Source organism: Euprymna scolopes, chromosome 43, assembly GCF_053919585.1.
Source record: "Euprymna scolopes isolate OS-2025 chromosome 43, ASM5391958v1, whole genome shotgun sequence".
Taxonomy (NCBI): Eukaryota; Metazoa; Mollusca; class Cephalopoda; order Sepiida; family Sepiolidae; genus Euprymna; species Euprymna scolopes.
In genome coordinates this window covers 7,088,877-7,111,593 of record NC_136524.1, presented here as the reverse complement: position 1 = coordinate 7,111,593, position 22,717 = coordinate 7,088,877, and the positions used below count along the sequence as shown (strand labels likewise).

General features: G+C 32.5%; 1 protein-coding gene across 1 annotated transcript in view; it reads right to left on the bottom strand.

Moving 5' to 3' along the window:
• Nucleotides 1–3,550: 3,550 nt before the first annotated feature.
• Nucleotides 3,551–22,717, bottom strand: part of LOC145268444 (PRKR-interacting protein 1 homolog) — a 28,785-nt gene continuing 9,618 nt past the window's right edge. The window contains exons 2-6 of the mRNA XM_080124007.1: nt 20,604–20,682; nt 12,776–12,876; nt 9,050–9,135; nt 6,987–7,042; nt 3,551–4,404 (exon numbers count right to left, since the gene is read on the bottom strand). Of these exons, the coding sequence (XP_079980133.1) occupies nt 4,313–4,404; nt 6,987–7,042; nt 9,050–9,135; nt 12,776–12,876; nt 20,604–20,682 (414 nt within the window). The 3' untranslated portion in view covers nt 3,551–4,312. The remainder of the gene's footprint in view (nt 4,405–6,986; nt 7,043–9,049; nt 9,136–12,775; nt 12,877–20,603; nt 20,683–22,717) is intronic.

Here is a 22,717-nt window from a genome sequence, read left to right as displayed (position 1 = left end):
AGGATTTCTTTTTTACTGACCGAGGACGAGAAAAATAGGCACTTGTACAGTTTAATCAAGACATTTAAAAAATGAAAATATTGAAAAACAGTTATATTGTACGTATCCGTTATGAAATGAAGTTCTCAGAAAAAGAAATTTTACTTAATTTTTATTTTTAACAGCAGAAAAGTAATTTATGACACCAAGAAAATGCTAATGAGGCTTATATTTTAAAAAAATTTAACCCACCCGATTTTTTTATTTTTTAAATTAAATAGAACTTACGGTTATTTGCAGATGTACTAATGCTCCCTGCAGAATTTATGCAAATTATTTGTTGAATCTTACAATGTACTAGCTGAAGAGGGTGGGCGATGTGCCTAGTGTTGCCCGGTCAAAAAAAAAAAAAAAAAAAACCCCCAAAAACATAGGACTTGAGTGCCATCAGCCAGTAGCGAAACCAGAAACAAAACTTTGTAAGCAAAAAAATGCTGTGTGCTAGGCGCGAACTCACATAACATAAACATTAGTAAGCGAACACATTATCGATTGGATCACGAGGACACAGATGTTATTACGTTACAAATTTAGCTATTTAAAACAAAAGAATGAAACGACGGTTAGCACATGCATGGTTATCAAACAGCATCAAAAGCAAGGTTTTTATCTGATCCCTTCAAACAAAACATCATTTCTACATGAAATGATTGATAATGTTTTCCAATATTATTTTGCAAGACATACATACACATTTTGCTTTTCATATATTAGACTAGCGGGGTTACATGGCGTTGCCCAGGTGTGTGTAGGGGGTGTAGTAAGGAATCCCGGAAAAAAAAAGTCGTAGTAGCAGGGAGTGGGGGATCAAAACAACAGTTTGGGTAGAGAGAGTTGTTAAAAAAAAAAAAAAAAAAAGTAGTAGCAGGCAGGCTCGAACCCATAACACGAAGGAGGAAAAAAAAAAAAAAACTAACGTCTTAGCCGATGTCTCCATTGCTCAACCGGAAGTTGTTGAAATTAAGCGTAGATAATCCATCAGTGATGATGACTTGCTAACATGTTGGTGAAAAAAAATCGCCCCCTCTTTGTACAAAACTGCCCAGTTGAGAGTGAAGGAATTAATGTTTTGGGCCAATTTTTCAATATTTGTCGTCTAAAGGATCGAGGTTTAAAATGATACTGGTTTTGTCATGTTCTGACACATCTGTCAGAAGTTTTTGTGAGATATACAAACACATTTTGCCATTATATATATATATATATATACTAGCAGTTCTGCCCAGCTTTGCTCGGGCCCTTTGTACCGTTCATAACTTTATGTGCATATGTATATATTAAAAAGTGTGAATATGTATGGTAATGCCTTTCTATATAATAGTTAATACCATAGAGAAAAGTTGGTAGAGACTGCAGACGTTAATTTTTTTTAACTTTGACCCTTTAGCATTTATTGTTTTGGGCTCAAATAGAATTATAAAGTTAGATCCCTGTCCAAGTAATCTATATCTAAAATTTCAAGTGTTTAGACCCAACACTGGCGGAGGAGTTTGGTAGAGCTCTCAAAAGGTAAAATCGTTGAACTTTGACCCTTTAACAGCAAAATTTCTGGCTGAAAACTGATTAAAAAGATTTTAACAAATCTCAATACCCCTTATGCCAAATTTTGAGTCTGTAGATCAAAAATTGACAGAGTTATTTGGTAGGAAAATGTACAGACACACATTTTCACTTTCATAGATCATTCTATCTATATCTATCTCTATATACATACATCTATAAAGGTGAAAGTGTCTGTTTGTCTGTGTACATTTCCCTACGCAATAACTCTGTCAATTTTCAGTCTACAGATATACAGGTTACTGAGATTTGGGAAAATCGATGTGATCAGTTTTTGGCCAGTAATTTGGCGATTAAGGGGTCAAAGTTCAACGATTTGACCTTTGAGAACTTTACCAAACTCCTCTAACAATTTTGGGTCTAAACACTTGAAATTTTAGATATAGATTCCTTGGACATGGATCTAACTTAATAACTTGATTTGAGCCCAAAACAATAAATTTTAAGGGGTCATAATGGGGGTCAAAGTTTTAAAAAAATTGATCTCTGCGGTCTCTTCCAAATTACTCAGACAATTTCTGGTCTAAATATTTGAAATTCTACATAAAGGGTATTCAGAGATAGGGCAAGCTTTTTCATCAGTTTGGGTTAAAATTTTTAGTTACCAATATATAAATGTATGTATGTATGTCTGTTTGCATGTCTGCCTTAAAATTTCAATAGAGGCGACGGATTTTACTAAGATCAGTATCGTTTTAAAGATCGATCATTCATACGACAAATATTGAAAAATTGGCTAAAAACATTAATATCTTCCCCTTCAACTAGGCACTTTTCTACAGCGGTTGGTCACTTTTTACGCCGATATTTTTTAAAGTTATCCTTTCCTTTAGATAGTCTAGCCTTAATTTTTAAAAATGTCGCTTCCGGTTTGGCAGTGGTTGTAACAGCATAAATGTTAGGTTTTACCCCGTTCTTTCACTCCTTTTCGGTACGGGTTTGAGCCTGCCTTCCTACTACCACTTTTTTTTTTTTGCTCAACATACACATCCAAACACCTGGTCAAGCCGGGCTGAAATGCTAGTATATATATAATCTATAAAAGTGAAAGTGTTTTGTCTGTCTGTATCTGTATCTGTGTGTGTACATTTCCCTACGCAATAACTCTGCCAATTTTAAGTCTACGGACTCAAAATTTTATATACTGGGTACTGAGATTTGGGAAAATCTATGTGATAGGTTTTCGAACAGAAATTTTGCTGTTAAGGGGTCAAAGTTCAACGATTTGACCTTTAAGACCTCTACCAAACTCCTCCGACAATTTTGGGTCTAAACACTTGAAATTTTAGATATAGGTTCCTTGGACATGGATCTAACTTAATAACTTGATTTGAGCCCAAAAAAATAAATCTTAAGGGGTCATAATAGGGGTCAAAGTTAAAAAAATTAACTGGTTCTTTTGTTTTTTTTTTGCTCAGCATACACCTCCAAACACCCGGGCACCCATGCTTATATATATATATATATATATATATTAATTTTAGAACAGGTCTAGTATTAGATTTGAGGGTTTTTAGTATTTTTAAGGCATTGCAGTAGATTTGTGTGTATTTATTGCAGATTACTTGTAAATTGTTAATTTCTGGAGATTCTTTGCACACAAATATATTTATATGATAAAAAATCTTGTATTTTAGCATAGATATAACGTTTTTATTGAAAACGTAAAAGGTGACAAAATGCATATGGTCTTAAAGAGTGAAAAATATTCAAACATGCAAAAATACTTATAACTTCCTTATTTCTAAAATCAGATTTAAAAGTTCAAAAAAGATTTTCTCAGATAATCAAGGTCTTTCTATGTATGTCATTATGAAGATATTTTAAGCAATTTCAAATTTTTCATGTGCATTGTGGTTTATAGCAAATAAAAAAAAAACAAATAACATAATAAATCATAATATGCATAGTGTGACCTAATGAAGGTCACCTTGAAATAATAAATAAAACATTGTTAGTTGATTACAGAAGAATTTATTGCAAGATTTCTCTTGAAACATCACAAACCATTATAAATAAATAAAATATCCTAAAAAGTGTGAATCCAATTAAGAATTTTTTGAAATTGAAAATTCGATCTTTCCAGGAATCTTGTTAAAAATTTTCATGGTTGCAGAAGTATTTCAAAAGCTGTAAATATATAGCTGCACCTTTGTTTAAAAAAAAAATTCAATACCACAAATGTCTTTAGTCAGGCAAGACCTCTGTATATACCTGGTCCATGATCAGCAATTCTTCAAACAATGAAGGTTTGTTGTTCTGCATAGAATTAAACCACCAAATCACGTGACAAAAGAGTTGAGATAATCCCGTCACACCAGAACGGGCAGCAACAATGTTAATTTATTCAAGATAAACAAGTCATTTTGCTGGGCTAATCCAATTTTTTCTTCTTAGACAATTTGAAAAAACTTCTTCCGAGTATCCGTTGTTCTTTTTCCAAAGTAACAAGAAGAGCAGGAATCAAGGAATCTACTCTTTTACAATTCCGTTGCAAAGACAGAAAACAATGGTTTACCAATATTTTTTAAAAGACTTTGTTAATTAGAAACTCCAAAGAAGAAGGATTGGATCCAGTGCAATCTCAACTCTCAGTGTATGTAATATTCTTGGAGATGAACCAAACAGATTTAGCAGCAATCTGCATTCAATTTTTTCAGTCCAATGTCTATTTTTGCAGAATGCTCCGCCGTGGATGAACCATGTATTTGCTTCAGTTCTCTACGTCGTCGTCGTCTTCACAATCACTTTCCTCTTCATCACTTGCAGATCCTTGAGGCCGGGAGATCTCAGATTTCTTTTTATCTGGAAAATAAAAAAAGAAAAACAATTAGAATTTGACTACATCCATTTTTATATAGCACATACAGGAAAAAAATAAATATCAAAAATGAATTAGCAGAAGATTAAACAAATATTCTATAAAAAAGCAACTCAAATCCCTCTCATAAACTCTAGAATACCTGTCCCAGGACAAGTAAAATCAATTTCCAAACAGAAAAGTTTTGTACCACTTTTAATGTCCCCTTCTGAATATCAAGATACAATGCTACTAAACCTTACATCTAGAATCCTTAATCAAATTTTGATCAAAATGCATTGCATGATTTTGAAAATTTTAGGCTTATGCCCCGTTGTTGTCTCCTCCCTGTATGAAAACGAATTAAACATATCCCACATTTCAGTCCCTTATATGGCATAATCACATTGACACACCGGTTCTTGTCAGATCATTGTTATTAAGTAACGTTGAGCCCAATTAGTTTTTAGAAGGGTGGCCATGTGGAATATCAAACATTGTAGGTAAGAGGACATCAACATCTTCCTGTAAGAACCAAAAAAACCTGACATTGTCATCGACCCCGACGAAGATATGCATGCGACTTGAGATTGCTTGTGAATGTAATATTCCTTTCACACTTCAGAAGTCACTAAACATGCTTAGGGTGAAAAAAAAGAAAAGGAAACAGCCCTTTACACTAGCGGCTGTGTTCCAAAATTAATATTGATTAATAAGTTTAAGAGTTAAACTGTGTATAAAGATATACACATACCTAACTTTCATCCAGAGGAAGTTCTGAAATAAAGACGAAACGTTTATGAACACATAACTTGGTTTGTTCCTTTTTATTTCTCTATTTCGTTGGAATACTATTTCCATTATTCTCATCATACCTAACTTTGTATATATAGACCCTCCCCCCCCCAAAAAAAACTCATAATGATATGGAGGGGATACTTTGGTCATCATCAGTAAGTGGTATGATCCTGAATGGATTCATTCATTAGACTGTACCCCCCCCACACACACACTTTCTGTGTGGTTACCTCAAAGCAATCTCATTATTATTCATGCACTGAAGATGGCCATCACAGCCAAAATGAAAGCATAATTTTATACATGTTTTATTCGACCTCAGCTCCACTATAGCAGACATAGAATAACTTTTATACAAAATATTTTTTGTTCTTGTCCAGAATCCCTCTTATATCAAAACAAATATATAAAAAGAACAACCTGTATGATATACGTACTTGTGATGAAACGAAAATATCATATTCACATAACTTGATCAAGTAGTTTTATTTTTATATAAAAAAATTGCTTTTAAGTGAGTAATTGGAATTTGTAAGCATAATCTTGCAAGTTTGCATTATTGTTGATGTATTTCTTTTATTTTTTAAGACTTTTATGAAATGGTGGGTGAGACAGTCATTCTTCAGTTACTCATAAAATGTGATTTTCTTATTTAAACATGAATTTATATGATTTTTAGAATGTGATATTTTGATTTCAACATGGTATGTACATCATACAGATTTTTTTCTTTTTGTTTTTTAATATAAGGGGATTCTGAATAAGAACCCTTTTTTAATCACAAATTTATGTCGAGTCAAAAATATATTACTTAAAATAATAAATCCCAGTGCCAAGTTATGAACATCCTAATGAAGCCAAATCAGTAGGATTTTTTTTTTTTAAACAATGAAAAAATATTTTTTGTTTAGCAAGGTAAAATAATATAATATTAAAGAGGGGCATGAATAGGAGATTAAAAGAGAGAGAGGGGAACATAGGTAGGAGATAAAAAGAGAGAGAGAGAGAGAGGGAACATAGGTAGGAGACAGAAAGAGAGATGCATGAGTAGGAGATAAAAAGAGAGAGAGAAAGAGAGGTGAGCATGGGTAGGAGATAAAAAGAGAGAGAGAGAGGGGAACATAAGTAGGAGATAAAAGGGAGAGAGAGAGAGGGGAACATAAGTAGGAGATAAAAGAGAGAGAGAGGGGAACATAGGTAGGAGATAAAAAGAGAGAGAGAGAGAGGGAACATAGGTAGGAGACAGAAAGAGAGATGCATGAGTAGGAGATAAAGAGAGAGAAAGAGAGGGGAGCATGGGTAGGAGATAAAAAGAGAGAGAGAAAGAGAGGGCAACATAAGTAGGAGATAAAAAGAGAGAGAGAGGGGAACATAGGTAGGAGATAAAAAGAGAGAGAGAGAGAGAGAGAGAGAGAGAGAGAGAGAGAGAGGGAACATAGGTAGGAGACAGAAAGAGAGATGCATGAGTAGGAGATAAAAAGAGAGAGAGAGAAAGAGAGGGGAGCATGGGTAGGAGATAAAAAGAGAGAGAGAGAGAGAGGGGAGCATGGGTAGGAGATAAAAAGAGAGAGAGAGAGAGGGGAGCATGGGTAGGAGATAAAAAGAGAGAGAGAGAGAGAGGGGAGCATGGGTAGGAGATAAAAAGATAGAGAGAGAGAGGGGAACATAGGTAGGAGATAAAAAGAGACAGAGGCGAGCACAAGTAGGAGATAAAGAGAGAGGGAACCATGAGTTGGAGAGAGAAGGATTGAGAAAAGAAATAAAAAAAGAAAAACATAAGAAAATGTACCTTTTTCTTGTTCTATCTTTTGTTTCTTTGCAAGCATCTTTTGTTTTTTCTTTAATCTGAAGAATTTAAAAAAGAAATGCTTAACTAATCATTGATTCCCAGGTTTCAATGCGCAAAGTAAAATTCAATTCATAATTTACAAAATTGATATCGTTCACAACAATTTAATATTAAATATCTAATTTGAAAAAAAAAATTCTTTTTTTTAAATGTTAACAAACTGGATTCTGAGTTTAAAATAGAAATAGATTAACTTATTAAAATGAAATCTAACACACATAAGATAACTTACATTTAAATCTAGTTGCTGTGCGATCATCGTCTCATTCACGTCAGTAATACCAAGGAAAACAATAATAGCAGTGCTTAAAACCAGGCAAGTTTTTTGAGATTTGAAACAGCCACCATTTATTTCAAGTAATAAAGAACGCAAGAGAGTTGTATGCTCAGTTCGTCAAGTCCAAAGTAGCTGAGCAGCGGCTTGGTTCCCACCAGTTTTGGCAAATAGCAAACTGGATCCTGAACAGAAGCGTGTGCTCTATCCCAACTCTCATAAATGGACCTAAGGTAATCACGTCAGCATCAGACAAAGCCAAACTCTTTGCCAAGAACTTTGCAGCCAATTCTACCCTTTGTGACCAAGGCTGACAACCTCTAATATTTCCTCCTGTATCAGAAAACACGCTATGTGATATACATATATCTGTACATGATGTTGGCAAGCTAATTAAAAGCCTTGATTCCAGTAAAGCAACCGGCCCTGACGGTATTCCAATTATAGTACTCAAAAGACTTCAACCAGAACTTGCGCCCATACTTACAAAACTGTTTAAACGTTGTCTTAAGGAGAATTGTTTCCCATCACCCTGGAAAATCTCATCAGTATGTCTTTGTATTTAAGAATTCAGGTGATCGTTCATCTCCCTCACAGTACAGGCCAATAAGTCTCCTGTGCGTCATGAGTAAGTTGCTGGAATCTGTGTTAAATACAGAAGTAATCAACCATCTTAGCAAAAATAACCTTCTTAGTGACACGCAATATGGTTTCCGTTCTGCTAGATCTACAGCAGATGTGCTTACAGTTATATCTCATAGGATTAGCGAATCTCTCGACGGAGGCTACTTTTCTAGGGCAATTGCTCTTGACATATCAAAGGCCTTTGATAGAGTATGGCATAAAGATCTCCAGCTACATTATAGATTTACTTCACAAGATCTCTATCTATGTTATAGCTGGAAATGTCTTCTCAATTATTAAATCATTTCTCTCTGATAGGTTCATAAGAGTAGTGGTTGATGGGCAAAAATCAGCTCACAGTATTAATGCTGGAGTCCCTCAGGGGTCCAACTCTCTTCCTGATCTATATTAATGATCTTCCAAATCACATCCTTACATCATTCGTAGACATTTACGCTGATGACACTATCTATGGTAGCACATCTAAGACCGTAAATGACCAAGTTCTCTCTGATTCTCTCTCCTCTGATCTTGAGCAAGTGGTACAATGGGGAAAGAGGTGGCTTGTTACTTTTAATGCATCTAAAACCAAGCTTTTATCTTTACATCATCAACGCTCTGATCCACATCTGGCATTAATTTAAATGAATGGCTCTTGTTTTGAGGAGGCCTCAAGTTTTGACAAGCTTCTGGGCTTGACCTTTACTCCTGATCTTAAATTTAAATTTTTATTAAAACTTCTATTTCTCAATTTGTCTACCCCCCCCTCTCATCTTAATCTATTGAAAATAATAATACAAGTCATCACCTCTCTTTCTTATAACAAATAACATTGGAAATGGTTGACGTTCACCAGGAAACTTGGTTCAGTTGACCTCCCAAAAGAATAATTTCATTTTTTTTTTTTCTTAAATCAATATTTATTCATTCATGGTAATGCTGATGAAACTTTGTGGTTGTTTGTTTTATGTGTTTTTTTTAAATTTTCAACTGGACATACACACAGACAACTTCTTTGTATAACGGATTACATACACAATGTTTCAAGCAAACTACCTCATTCTCAGCGTTACCGCGTGTGAAATTATGAAACATCGATTCATACCTTTTTGCTCGTTTTTTGCTTGTACGCTCTTCTGCTAACTTTTGATTCGTCAACACCTTATTGTGATACGCTTCATCTTGGGATTCCTGGAAAACATTAAAAAAAAAGACATTCTTGAGCAATGAAAAATTATATTTCAAATGTATTTTGTAGTTCTAGATGAAGGCTAATTACTTTTATATACCATGCTAGATGTACCTGGTGTTGTCTGGTTCATTCCGTTAAATTCTTAAGAAAAAAAAAAAAAAAAAAAAAAAAAAAAAAAAATGGAAACGTATTGAGATATGCACACACGAGTATTGTCTTTTCTAAACAGTTCACTTTTCGTAAAAAAAAAAAAAATGGAAACGAATTGAGATATGCACACACGAGTATTGTGTCTTTTCTAAACAGTTCACTTTTCGTAAAAAAAAAAAAAAAAAAATGGAAACGAATTGAGATATGCACACACAAGTATTGTCTTTTCTAAACAGTTCACTTTTTGTAAAAAAAAAAAAAAAAAAAATGGAAACGAATTGAGATATGCACACACGAGTATTATGTCTTTTCTAAACAGTTCAGTTTTCGTAAAAAAAAAAAAAATGGAAACGAATTGAGATATGCACACACGAGTATTATGTCTTTTCTAAACAGTTCACTTTTCGTAAAAAAAAAAAAAAAATGGAAACGAATTGAGATATGCACACACGAGTATTATGTCTTTTCTAAACAGTTCACTTTTTGTAAAAAAAAAAAAAAAAAAAAAAAATGGAAACGAATTGAGATATGCACACACAAGTATTGTCTTTTCTAAACAGTTCACTTTTTGTAAAAAAAAAAAAAAAAAAAAAAATGGAAACGAATTGAGATATGCACACACGAGTATTATGTCTTTTCTAAACAGTTCAGTTTTCGTAAAAAAAAAAAAAATGGAAACGAATTGAGATATGCACACACGAGTATTATGTCTTTTCTAAACAGTTCACTTTTTGTAAAAAAAAAAAAAAAAAAAAAATGGAAACGAATTGAGATATGCACACACGAGTATTATGTCTTTTCTAAACAGTTCACTTTTACTAAAAAAAAAAAAAAAAAATGGAAACGAATTGAGATATGCACACACGAGTATTATGTCTTTTCTAAACAGTTCACTTTTCATAAAAAAAAAAAAATACTTGAGCTGAGATCAAAACCAAAATCTAAAAACAGTGAGCCAAGTATGATGACTATTAGACCAGCTTGAAACGATATTTAAAAAGTGTTTTCAAACCTACTTTTTTAAAAAAACATAATGAATCTGTCATGTGAGTGATTCATGCATGTGCATTCGTGAAACAGTCGACAAACAGATAAAAATCTGACAATGCCCACATACCTATTTTTTCAACTTTTACTCCCTAGCAGCCCTTTTTTCCAGATGAAAACTGATTAAAAATTTTCCACATACCTGAATATCCTACATATCAAATTTCAAGCCTGTAGATCAAAAATTAGTTGAGAATATATGTTGAGAAGTGTCCTCACACACACACAAATTCTCACTTTTATATATAGAATAGATTATCTTATGTAATTCACATAAAACCATCCCTACAGCTCTGTTTGACATTCCAAACAGGCATTGTGAATGGGATTATTTGGTCTAAAAACAGATTGAAAAGTAGAAGTACCATTTTTATATAAAATTTGTAAATGAGAGCTCTCATTCCAAATTGAAACAATTTATAACCCTATCAAATTCTGTCGAAGTCAAGAAAAATCTTTGCCAGAACGAAAATATCATATCCCAAAAATTACGTAAATTGATCAAGTATTATTTTTTATATAGAAAATAATTTTTTTAGTGATTAATAATAATTTGTACCCATTAGAATGTTGATTTTGATCTATATTTCTATGTTGGTAGTTCAAATTGAGTTGTCTCTCTTTAATATGTCTAGTTATTTTTTATCCTAGGCCCCCAAAATCAACAGAGGTTAGACCATTCCTGTAATGACCCTATTAATTTTGCGGTGGGAGTTTAGATCTGTGCAGTTCTAGTTTTTGCTCTCCTTTTACAATTACAAGACAACTCTCCAACCACAGGTACATATGACAAATAACACCCTACCCGAGAATTCTTACTTCAAACTCCTCAGCTTAACATTCATCAGCAATATGAACTGGAACAAATATATTGAGGACATTGCAAAGAAGGTGGGTTCCCTCTACCGAGCTAGAAAACTAAGAATATTCTGTACCTCCACAAGACCACCAATCGCCCATGCATGGAGTATTGTTGCCACATCTGACCTGCTGCATCTACCAATAGTCTCTCCATCTTGGATAAGGTCCAAAAAAGAGAGTTGTCAATTTAATAGGTCCCACTTTGTCAACTAAGCTCCAACCCCTGTCCCATCACCGCAATGTTGCATTCCTGTACCTGTTTTACAAATATTTTAATGGAATGTGATTTAATGAACTGGTTGCACTTGTGCCCACTCGATGTACATAACAGACAAACCCGCTTAGCAATAAAATCTTACCCCTTCACTGTTGAGGTCCCTAAATGCCAGAAAGCTTCTACTCTAACAGTTTCTTCCCTTGAACAGCCAGACTTTGGAATTCTCTTCCTGCTATCCGCTTCCCTCATTGTACTGATATGCTGAAGTTTAAATGTAATGTAAACCAACATCTTGTTCATCTTTCCTAGGCATGGTCTCAAATAGTAGCCCCTTACATGCCTTGTTAGAGGTGAATGTGAGTAAAAAAAAAAAAAAAAGAAAAAAAGAAAAAAAGAATCCCAATTTCTGACCCTGGTATCTATGGTATCTAAGTTCTTGCAGAGAGAGAGAGAGAACTAAAAAATCTTCCATTTATTAAATATGGCGGAGTGAAACACTCGATCCTCGCTTCCTCATAAAATTTGATTTTATCAGTTAAAAAAAAAAAAAAAAAAAAAAAAAAATTATTCAAAATCATGTTGACACACTGGTTCTCATTAGATCACCAAAGTTAAGCAACATTGAGTCTGGTCAATACCAGACGAATGACCATTTGGGAATACCATACGAAAGGATGTTGACACCTTCCTGCAACAAGTAACAAAAACCTAACATTGTTATTTCTTCTAACTGGGATGTACATGTGACTGGGGACGGCTTGTGAATTTGATATCTCCTAGAAACTTTCTCCTTTGGAGAAAGCCAATTAAACCAATTTAGGATGAATGCTGGTTGTGCATAACTAAATCTATTTAAATATTTTTTTTTAATAGGAGCTTCTTTATAAAGCACAAAATGTTATAGGGACATCAGTTTCCCAATCCAAGTTAATCATATAGTATTTAAAGTCAGGCTCATATAGTATTTAAACTGACAAATTAAATTTTGCTTCTGACGCACCACAATCTGTTGCTTACTTAGAATTACACTTGATTAAAAAAAAAAAAAAAAAAAAATACAGAAAAATCTTTATAACGTCTGTACTCATCACGGAATGAAGATGTCATTTAAAAAATCACGTAAAATGAAATTTTATGACAAAGCAAGATATAGGATTTATATCAGCCATGATATATAAATATGGAGACAACTCGATTCGAATGATTGAGATCAATATCAGCCTTATAATGGATACAATTTAGTGTTAAAATTGCGAAAAAATCGTATTTTTTAAAAAAATGTATATAATAGAAGTTATCTATCATTTTTATAAATGTGCAAAGAAATAAAGAAAAAAAACTAAAATAACACAATAAATTTTTACCTTTTCACCTTGTTCAGCAATAAACTTTTGCCTTGCATATTCACGTCGACGTACACCACGATATACATGAAAGTCTCCACTCCCGGCTCCAGCACTTGAACCTAGAGAAAAAAAAAAAAGGGAAAATCAATCAATATTTAATAAGCTTATTTTTTTATTTTCTTATCAGTTGGGAATGGGGCATCCTAATGAATGCCAAACATTCACCTGCTAATTCAAATATTCCAACCAAGAGATTTTTTAATAGTCTGGCTGTCTGTTTAAGTGCAATATTTTGGATCTCTCTTGCACTTGGTTTACCAGGTATATTTTCCAGGTAGTTTTTGAAATTTTTTTAATGAGTCAAGTTGTTCCTAAAATAATTGGAATGATAGAAATCTTCCTAAGATTCCAATTTCTTTTCATATCATACATAAGACGTTGGTATTTTGTTATCTTTTTTTCCTTTAACTCTGTTTAACCCATCATCATTTAAGGAACACTAACTTCTAAGGTTACTACTTCCTCTTTCTTGTCCAATTTCACTATGTCAGGTTTTATGGTCCTGTTTTCTTGATACATAACTCTACGAATAGGTACTGGCAGCCAAAATTTTAAAATCGCCTATGGCTAAATTTGATCCTCTCATATAAAAATACACATAAATACAAGAAAAATAAAACAAAAATCATGAAGATATCTTGTTTAGTCTCCAAGTTATGATCATTTTCATATTTACAAACATAGCATGAACATGTTTACATTATGACATGGCAAATTTGAAAGCAACTGACAAAAAAAGTAACCGGTAAAAACGTCACGAAAGATGCTTTCATCACTCTTAGTATTAGAAGACAATAGGAAATAAAAGTATAATCATATCTAATTCAATTTCAGCCTTCATTTTTGAGATGTGAAAAGTGAACATTGCAATATTTATAATCGCAAAATTGCACTGGTGGGCACTTTTTGAAGTACCAGCATATAAAACTGAATTAAAGAAAATTAAATATGCATAGTGGTTATTATGCCTATTTTTTTTCAAACAATTCCAGCTGCAAGTTTTTTCATTATAAGTTGATAAAAATATTGATATCTTCAATTTCAATGGCGGAAATAAAGTACCAAATGTTTGAAACGTATACAAACTTCAAAATCACAAAAACTATTAAAGATACAGATGTGAAATTTTGCATGCATAATCAATACATATTGTAGAATGTCATGCCTAAATTTCAGCTCTATACACCTTGTAGTTCTAAAATAAACTTAAAAATCGCAATAATTCACTGTTTATCATGGCGAAGTATCGTATATAAGCAAACGTACCTGTTCAACACCAATTTACATTCAATACAAAAGGAAGCTGCATGTTAACAATAGAGTTCTCTATACAATTGATATTTCCTTGTGATTCTGTTGAACTCTTCGCTTGGAACTGACCACATTCGTCCGTTTGAGGTGGTTACCTCAAATCCTCAATCAAACACATACAGAGAAGAGATTTTCTCTACTTCTGACCTTGCCCATCTAAAGGCATTTATTTTCACCTTACACTTTTCCAGAAATTTCACTTGTCCTTCTTCACTACTTGTGACAGAAATTACTTGACCTAAATAAAAGTCATCGTCATAATATACTGCCACAAACTGTCCTTGTTTGCTAAAGCTGTAGTTTCCAAACTCTGCCTGATCAACTAGAGCACTTTCTTCATCTGTTTCGCTTTGTTTGGCAAGGACATGCCCTTTGCCAGCATACCTTAGAGATGATCGCTCTGATGGCAGGTCTTTTGAATCTATAGCTGTGTGAAAGATGTGTCTTGCTACAATATCAATTATCTTTTCACAATTCTTGCCAGATACTTCTGCTTGCCCTATCAATTCAATGACACACTTGATGACATCTTTGGTGTACCGGTTGCTATTATATTCCTTCATAGAAACATTTATTTTCTCGGCCTGATTAAGAAAATCAAATTTCATAACGGTTTAATTTTTGGAAAAGTACTTGTTTTTTGTCTAATTTTAATTTTTTGCCAATACTACACTGTGACAAGGCAGTTTGGTACACGAGTGCACATTCAACAGCCTTCGTTTATGCTCGCACGTAGCGTAAACGAAGGCTGGGCTGTAAAATGGAAAATAGTCCCAGAGTTCAGGAGTTAATACCATGCAAAAGAAATCAAACAAAAAACTTTTTAGCCAATAATCACAAAAAAAAAATGCACTCCCCCCTCTAAGGTGCCCAGAAAGTGGGTACTCATTTTAAGTTAAATTTAGATGGAAAAGTGATCACCCACTTTTCGAAAAAGTAATTTCTTCATATCATGAAAACTATTTTTTGCAATGGAAACGGTTTTCAGATTCGTTTTTAGCACACCGAAATCTACAAAAAAACACATTTTGTTATATACGGACATGAGACGGGCCTTAAAGTAAAATAATACCGCGTCTTCAACATGAAAGTTGTTTTCATTGTGCTAATTTAATTTTTCTGTCTAGAATAAAATAAATTAAAACAATGAAACTTATGAAGTGAGCTATTATTTAGGAAACATGTGAGGGGGGGGGGAGTTAACTAGTCTGTACTTTCACCTAACAATTTAATAAACGATACAAGAATAAAATATATTAAAACAATAGTATTTATGAAACAAACTATTATTTAGAAAACCACTCTTAACTGTGTGTGTCTTTTTTTTTTTAAAAGAAAAAACAATCATTTAAATTAATTTGTTGTGTATGTTTCAAAGTTGCTTTAATTCAAAAAAATGTTTAAAATTATTTATTGCTCGAAAAAAAAAGAAAGAAAAAAAAAGGCGCTCGCCCAGTTTAAACCATTATGAATATGTCATTTCATTTTATGTTTTTAATAAAAAAAAATGTTCCATGAAAAACTTTCCCGTTCTCATTAATTAAATCGAAACATTTCCAATTAAACAATTACGGATATATGCTCTCTTTCACTTTTATTATTTACTTTTTTCATAGTTCTTTCCGGAAGTTTAATTTTTTTGTTATTTTATTTCATGCTTCAGCCACAGTTTAATATAATGTTCTCCCCTAAATTTGGACAGCAGGTGCGTGAAATAAAATGGTGTCTCCAATTTCCAATTTTTAACGGGGAAGTGGGTTGTTTAGTTATTTATTTTTTTGTTTTAACTGCAATCGTTCTCCAGTTTAATTTTTTTTGTTATTTATTTCATGCTTCGGCCATAGTCTCCCCTGGATTTGGACAGCAGGTGCGTGAAATAAAATGGTGTCTCCAATTTCGGCAATAAAGTGTAGAAGCACCGTATTTTCAGCTAACAATTTAAATTATACAAAAATAAAAAATAAATGTTAAAACAATAAAAGAAAACAGTACTTATGAAGCGAACTAACATGTGGAAGAGAGGGTGTTTTTTTTTGTTGTTGTTTTTTAATTTAGCCTAGTCTGTACTTTCGGTACTTATGCACTTAGCGAACTGTGCTGAAATAACATTTAGAAAGCCACTCTTAACATTTAATATAAAAGTTATCGTAAAACTTTAATTTAACTTAAAAATACTATTTAAAAATAGCGCGGTTTCGCTAAGTGCAACCACCATACTTTCATCTATGGACGACAATTTAATTTTATGCAGTCGCATGCCTTGAATTAAATATCTACCATGCACCAAATCATTTTCAAATAAATACAAAATGCTAGAAACGTGCCGTTCAATTTGCTTCTTGTCTAGCATTTTTTACGCTCGTTTGCCAAGTTTGTTTACTTTCAGGAAACTGGTTTAGAATGCCGAATAAACGAATATTTAGATGCTCAAACGTTTTAAAATTAAATCACTAGTTTTATAAATGGTTTATTATAAATACTGTTTATTTCCCCCCTAAAATGATACAATATTAATTTAATTTTTGAAAAAATCCAAAATATCGCTTATTTGTTTACGTTAAAAAGCTGAACATGTGCTAACTAAATGTTGCAAAATACTTCTGAATATTTAAAATATTCAAACGTAATTTTTACAAATTAATGTACAGAAATGGTTTCTTATCGCTTATATTGAAATTGAAGCAGTATAGTTAACTATTTGGTGAAATACCGAAGTCAAACAATTTTCATTCATTGACTCGCACATTTTCACGGTTCATGCAATTTTGTCCAAAAGACTCCTGAGGTGTCAATTTTCTTTCGCCTTGCGCATTTTCGCGAATAAAGCTAGGTACAATTTCTTAGCACCATTTTATAGGAAATTGAATAAACTTTAATTTAATATCACGTTTGCCATGGTTATTATGAATAGTTAATTCACTAGAAGCAAATTAAATCAGAAAATTTTTTTAAAAGAATTTGGCATATTTTTTTTTATATTTGTTGTAATTTTTATATGTAAATAAAGATCATTCTTTGCTTAATTTGATGCTATTTATAGTTTTTTTTATTGGTTGAATGGCAAAAATTCGTGAGAGTTTTAAATAAGAGGTATGATTTTCTTGATTTTTTAAAAATTAGCAGCTAGCGTTCCATGTCAAAATGTTATCACTTTTGTTGGTGCTATTAAAATAAATCAGTAAACTTGAATTTTTATTCAACAAATACAAAATAAACACCATATGAAAGAGGGAAATTTGCTCTTTCATTTAATATATATTTTATCCAAAAACAAATTCAAACAAATGAAATACAGGCTGGTGAACATAACCTAAAGTTGACCATTTTTTACAAATTCAACTCATTTTTCAGGCTGCTGCGGGTACCTACTACGAATTGGATAGTCATAATAGATGGTGTATGACTTATTTCCAACTGTTCTTTCTGGTAAACATGTTCCCAGGATTTGCTGCTGCATTCGATATTCAGCGTTTTATAATTAGTTATAAAAATATTTATGCCTTTTTTTTTTTTTTAAATTATCAATTAAGTTAGGCATATGTCAAGTGTGAATACTCAAATGGACTTCATGAAATTCTATATTTCATATTTTGCTTAAAGTTAAAATCTAATTGAATTTGAAATGAGGGAAACAATAGTTACATAGTAACATTTTTTTAGGCTTAAAAACACAAATTTTATTACAATGCTATGCTGTAAACATTTTCTGACAGTGATTTTGAAGCCTTCAAACTGTCAGTTCACAAGTAATTTCGAGCAAGAATTCAAATTTAAAGCAGTATTTTTTAACTGGTCTATTCTGTCTCAGGCTGTGATCAAACTGTAGTATCTTGTGTCCTCAATCACCGAAGGAGAAATCTTTCGAAACTGAAGAATTTCATTTTCTTATTCACTGCATACATATATATTTTGTGAATGTTTAAAGAACACAAAATTAAAACAAAAAGGTCATATAAATAATAAAGCTTTAAAAAAAAAAAAAAAAGTATTTACCAAAGCAGTTCCTTTTAGACTTGCACATACTGAACTGATCACACACCACGTAAAAGTTTTGATTAAAAATGTAAAATTTATTATAAAAAAAAAACAAAAACAAACCCACCTTTGTCTTCTGTCTCAATACTGGCACCTCTGTCTCTCATATATATATATACACACACACACACACACACTAGCAAAGCTACTCAACATTGCCTACGGCCATATAAAACAAAATTGAAGCGGTTAAAAAGTGTGTGTGTAACATTTCTCTTAAAACTTCTTTCAATTTTTGAGATGAGGATTGGTAATTCAAATTATTTGGATTCTTCAGATTACTGCTCTCATCTTGAGCGTCCTTTTCACAATACTTCGATCAATGTAACCTGCATCACAGGACCTTGTGGATAATTCTAGAACAAATTTTAAGAGTCATAAACCTATTTTATTTCTATATGTAAATATCACTATTTATTATGATATTACTAGATATGCGCATGTGTGGCATTACTTTATTTCTAGATATTATAACTACATATATATTACTATATATTTTATTACTATATATATAAAACGAACTCCTTTTTTCCCCTCTGATTTTGACCTTAATAGGATTAAAAATCAAGACATTTCATGCAAATGTAATAACACAAAATGCAGCACATTATCTGAGGTGTGTTATAGGCCTATTACCTAATACTTCCTCAATAATCGTAGATTCCTATATTTTATCTGCTGAGAGTTCACTGTAAAAATCGGTTAAGATCAATGGAAGTGGTAAAATCTTTTCTCTCTAATAAATTCCTCCTTTGCCTGCCACCACTTAACACTGTTGCGGGATCGTCCACAAGAGACAGTTACAAAGGAACACCGGTTTGGGTTTTCTTTACTTCGTAATTGCTTAAAATCTGGAATGGAATTTTAATTCTACTTCGTGAAACGCACTATGGAGTTAACTGAATCGGAGGGTTATTCATGCCATGTTCTTTTTTTTTTTTTTTTTTTTTTCGCTTTATTTTGTTTTGTAGTTGATTAAAAAACTGGAATGGACTGGGCGAAACGCACCATGGAGTTAATTGAATCGAAGAGTTATTTATGCCATTTTTTTTTTTTTTTTCGCTTTTCGCTGTTTTTTGTTTTTCCGAACACGTCCATCATTTTATGCTTTTTGTTTTTCCAATTTCTTTTTTAAAGAAGGTTTACGTTTGTTCGCTGTCTTTTTTTTAGTTTTGGTTTGGACGATTTTTTAAAGAAGTTTAACATCGTTTTTATTATATTTGAACAGTGTTATTACTTCGGTTATTCTTTACTTTACCCCCCCCCCCCCCGACTACACACACACCCAAACAACTGGGCAACGCCGGGTACCCCAGCTAGTTACTACACATTTTATGACTACACATTTTATTACTATCTACTAATGACTATATTGAAAATAATTTTAGTCATCACCCCTCCTTTATATAGTGCTAGTGTGCGTGTGTGAGCGGCATTTTTGCCTGGTCATAAAATACACTTAAATATGATATTCTAATTTGTCCAGATTTCATATATATTATTAAAGTCATGATTTCAAAAGTAAAAAAAAAAAAAAAAAAAAAAAAAAAAAAAAAAAAGAAAAGTATTTTGGTACCATCAGCTAGAATCAAAACCTAAAGCAAAAACGGTAGCATTCAAAGCTGATAACGTTACAACTATACTGATTAAAAATAAACCAAGATGAATATCCAAAATGTATAATGTTACCTCTGTTGAAAGTTTGAGGCAGACATACAAACATACGTACATTTAAACAGACAGGTGAGATTTATATTATAGTTTATTTTATATAATAAATATATTTAAAAAGTTTACATAGCAAAATGTCTTTACTTTGAAAATTAATAAAAAAAAGTAAAATAAAATTTTTTTTAAATTAAAGACTAAGTGAAATATATTTTGATTATGCATATTTTATTATTAAAAATAAAACCATTAAGAAAAAAATTGTTTCAAAATAAAGACTAGTTTATTTTTAATGTAGATTTTTAAAATTAAACTCAAATTTTAAGTATTAATCCAAAAGGGATTTTTCTTTAGTATAACGCCAGCAAGACTTCTATTAAACAGAAAGTAGAAATAAAAAAGAAACTATTAGAGTAAAAATAACAAAAATTTAATTTAAAAGATGGTCAATACTTAATATCAAGGAAGCACATGTGTCATCATTAGGGCTATGACAACAGCATATTCTTTTCCTTGTTTTGACTCTCAAGTATATATCCATTGATATCTTATATATTTTTTTATATAGAGTGATGTGGTCCTCAGTTGATTGGGTCTAACTGTGTCGGATATATGCTAGAGAGTAAAAACAATGAAAAGAATATGCTGTTGTCACAGACCAGTTATGATATACCACATTTTTTAAAATCTGAGGTTGATAATTTTTGTAGATTATGACTCTTAAAGTCACTTTCCTAGATTTTCTAATCCAGACTACAGTACTGGTACTCACCCCATACATTCCTGATAAACTCTGGAGGTAATTTCGGGTTCCACTCTCTTGAACCTTCAGGTATTAAGATTTCCTTGTTCTGTAAAGAAAATAAAAAAAAAATGATGTAAATATTTTTTCTTATGTTTTACTAAATGATTATAAAAGGGAACGCTTGTTGCAGTGATTATTTGTTTGTGTGTGCAGTCAGCACCAACCCTATCCATGGTTTAACCGGCTTCCTCCGAAGGAGGAAGTTTCATGGGAGTATGAAATTCACAAGTGGTCCCCAGTCGCATGTATATCCCTGTTAGAGGAGATGACGGCGTTAGGTTTTTGTAACTTTTTGCAGGGAGGTGTCGACGTCCTCCTACATACAGCACTTGGACTTCCCAAATTGGTCACCCATTTTAGTAATGACCAGGCTCAATGTTGCTTAACTTTGTTTGGTTTCATTTTACTTCAGTCGAAGTTCTCAGAAATCAAAGGACCTTTCCTGTGGGCTAACACTTGATCTCTACATGAGATATATAGATATGTATATAGATATTTGAGTGTTCCATTAAATTCTCTTTTACTTCTCAAATGTTCAGCTACAGGGCTTTACATTGCGAGTGAAACAGTCGCATTTGCAAGTGATTTTTCAAAGTGTGGACTAGAAATAATGAAATGCTTATCTTTTGGCGATTGCATTTCTTTCACTGACAATCTCCCAAGGCTCACTACTGAGTGAAAAATATCTTTTCAACATTTTTTTTAATAAAACGAATAAAGTTAAATTATTTAAACAATAAAAGTTTAATAGAACAATATACTCTTTTTTTAACGAAGGCTGGTTAAAAAAGTATCAACATAAAATTTGTTGTATATTTAGAATTACACTTAAAATCATGTAGGTTTGGCTAGTAACTTTTCTATTTGGCTAGTAAACGAAAATATTTAGTTGTCAAAGGTCAACTAAAGATAAATTTGTCCGTAGGGCCCTGAGCTAGTAAAGTAGCAAACAATTTTTTTCTCAATAATTGACCAATTAACTGTGTTATAGTATTTCTTTCTTGTGGTTGCTTGAAATTACTAGATTCAAGGACAAGAATTCATCTGGTTTGGTGGAGTATCCAGCTAATTGCTGTTACTATAGCCAAAGCCATTTGGGCTGCGAATACTATGTGATTTTGAATATTTAGTAAGGGTTTACTTATAGAAAAAAGTATTCTCATGGCAGGTTGTCCTGATAAACCCCTGTATAAATAGGGGTAGGCTATAGAAACAAAATTTTTCAAATAAATGCCAAAAGTGGCTTATTACCTTCATTTATATGTAAATAAATGGGAACAAGTGATTTTGTTCAAAACGGGTCAAAATTGGAGGGTTGCTGGCCCCAAATGTGATTTGACCGCGTCAACGCGTGAAAATGGCCCAAATTTCGCCCCCGAACACACTTAATCATTTATTGAAAGCCACAGGGTGCATTTTTTGACTATAAATGCATTTGTATCATTAAATCTAACATTCCCATTGGCTATCCCACAAGCATAGGGCTTTTTAGGGTATCTCAGAGTCCAAAATGGGTCAAAATTACCCCAAAATTAGCCAAAAATGGTCGGAAATCACGGATTTTCCAAAATGCACCTCCCATGGGCCCAAAGACACCTCTACATGGCAGAAACTGTTGGGAAATGCTTGAAGCAGGCACTCTCCTAACTTTTGCACTGTTAATGAGGGGTATAAGGACCTTTAAAAGGGGCTAAATATGGCCGATTTAGCCAAAGAGAGTCAAAAAGTCCCTAAGAATCAACATAGGTTGTCAAAAAGGGGCTTTATTTGAGTTATAGATGGAAAATTACCAAATAAGGAAATGTTTTCTTTCTGTAACAATGCAATGGCATCTTTAAATAGACACGATAACATTGCATTGCATTAATTGTGAATTTGATTGAACTTTGCTTTCTTTTTCAGTTAGTAAAATGCAATGAACATGGCTGGTATAGCAGGGCAGATTGACGAAGATTATAATTACGACGATTGGACTTATCTTCTGCTTGATTCTCTTCCAACTGAGGCTGAATGTGTTCAAGCTGTGCAACATCATGCTGCCAAATATGGTACCACGACACAGAAAAATCATATTCACCAGT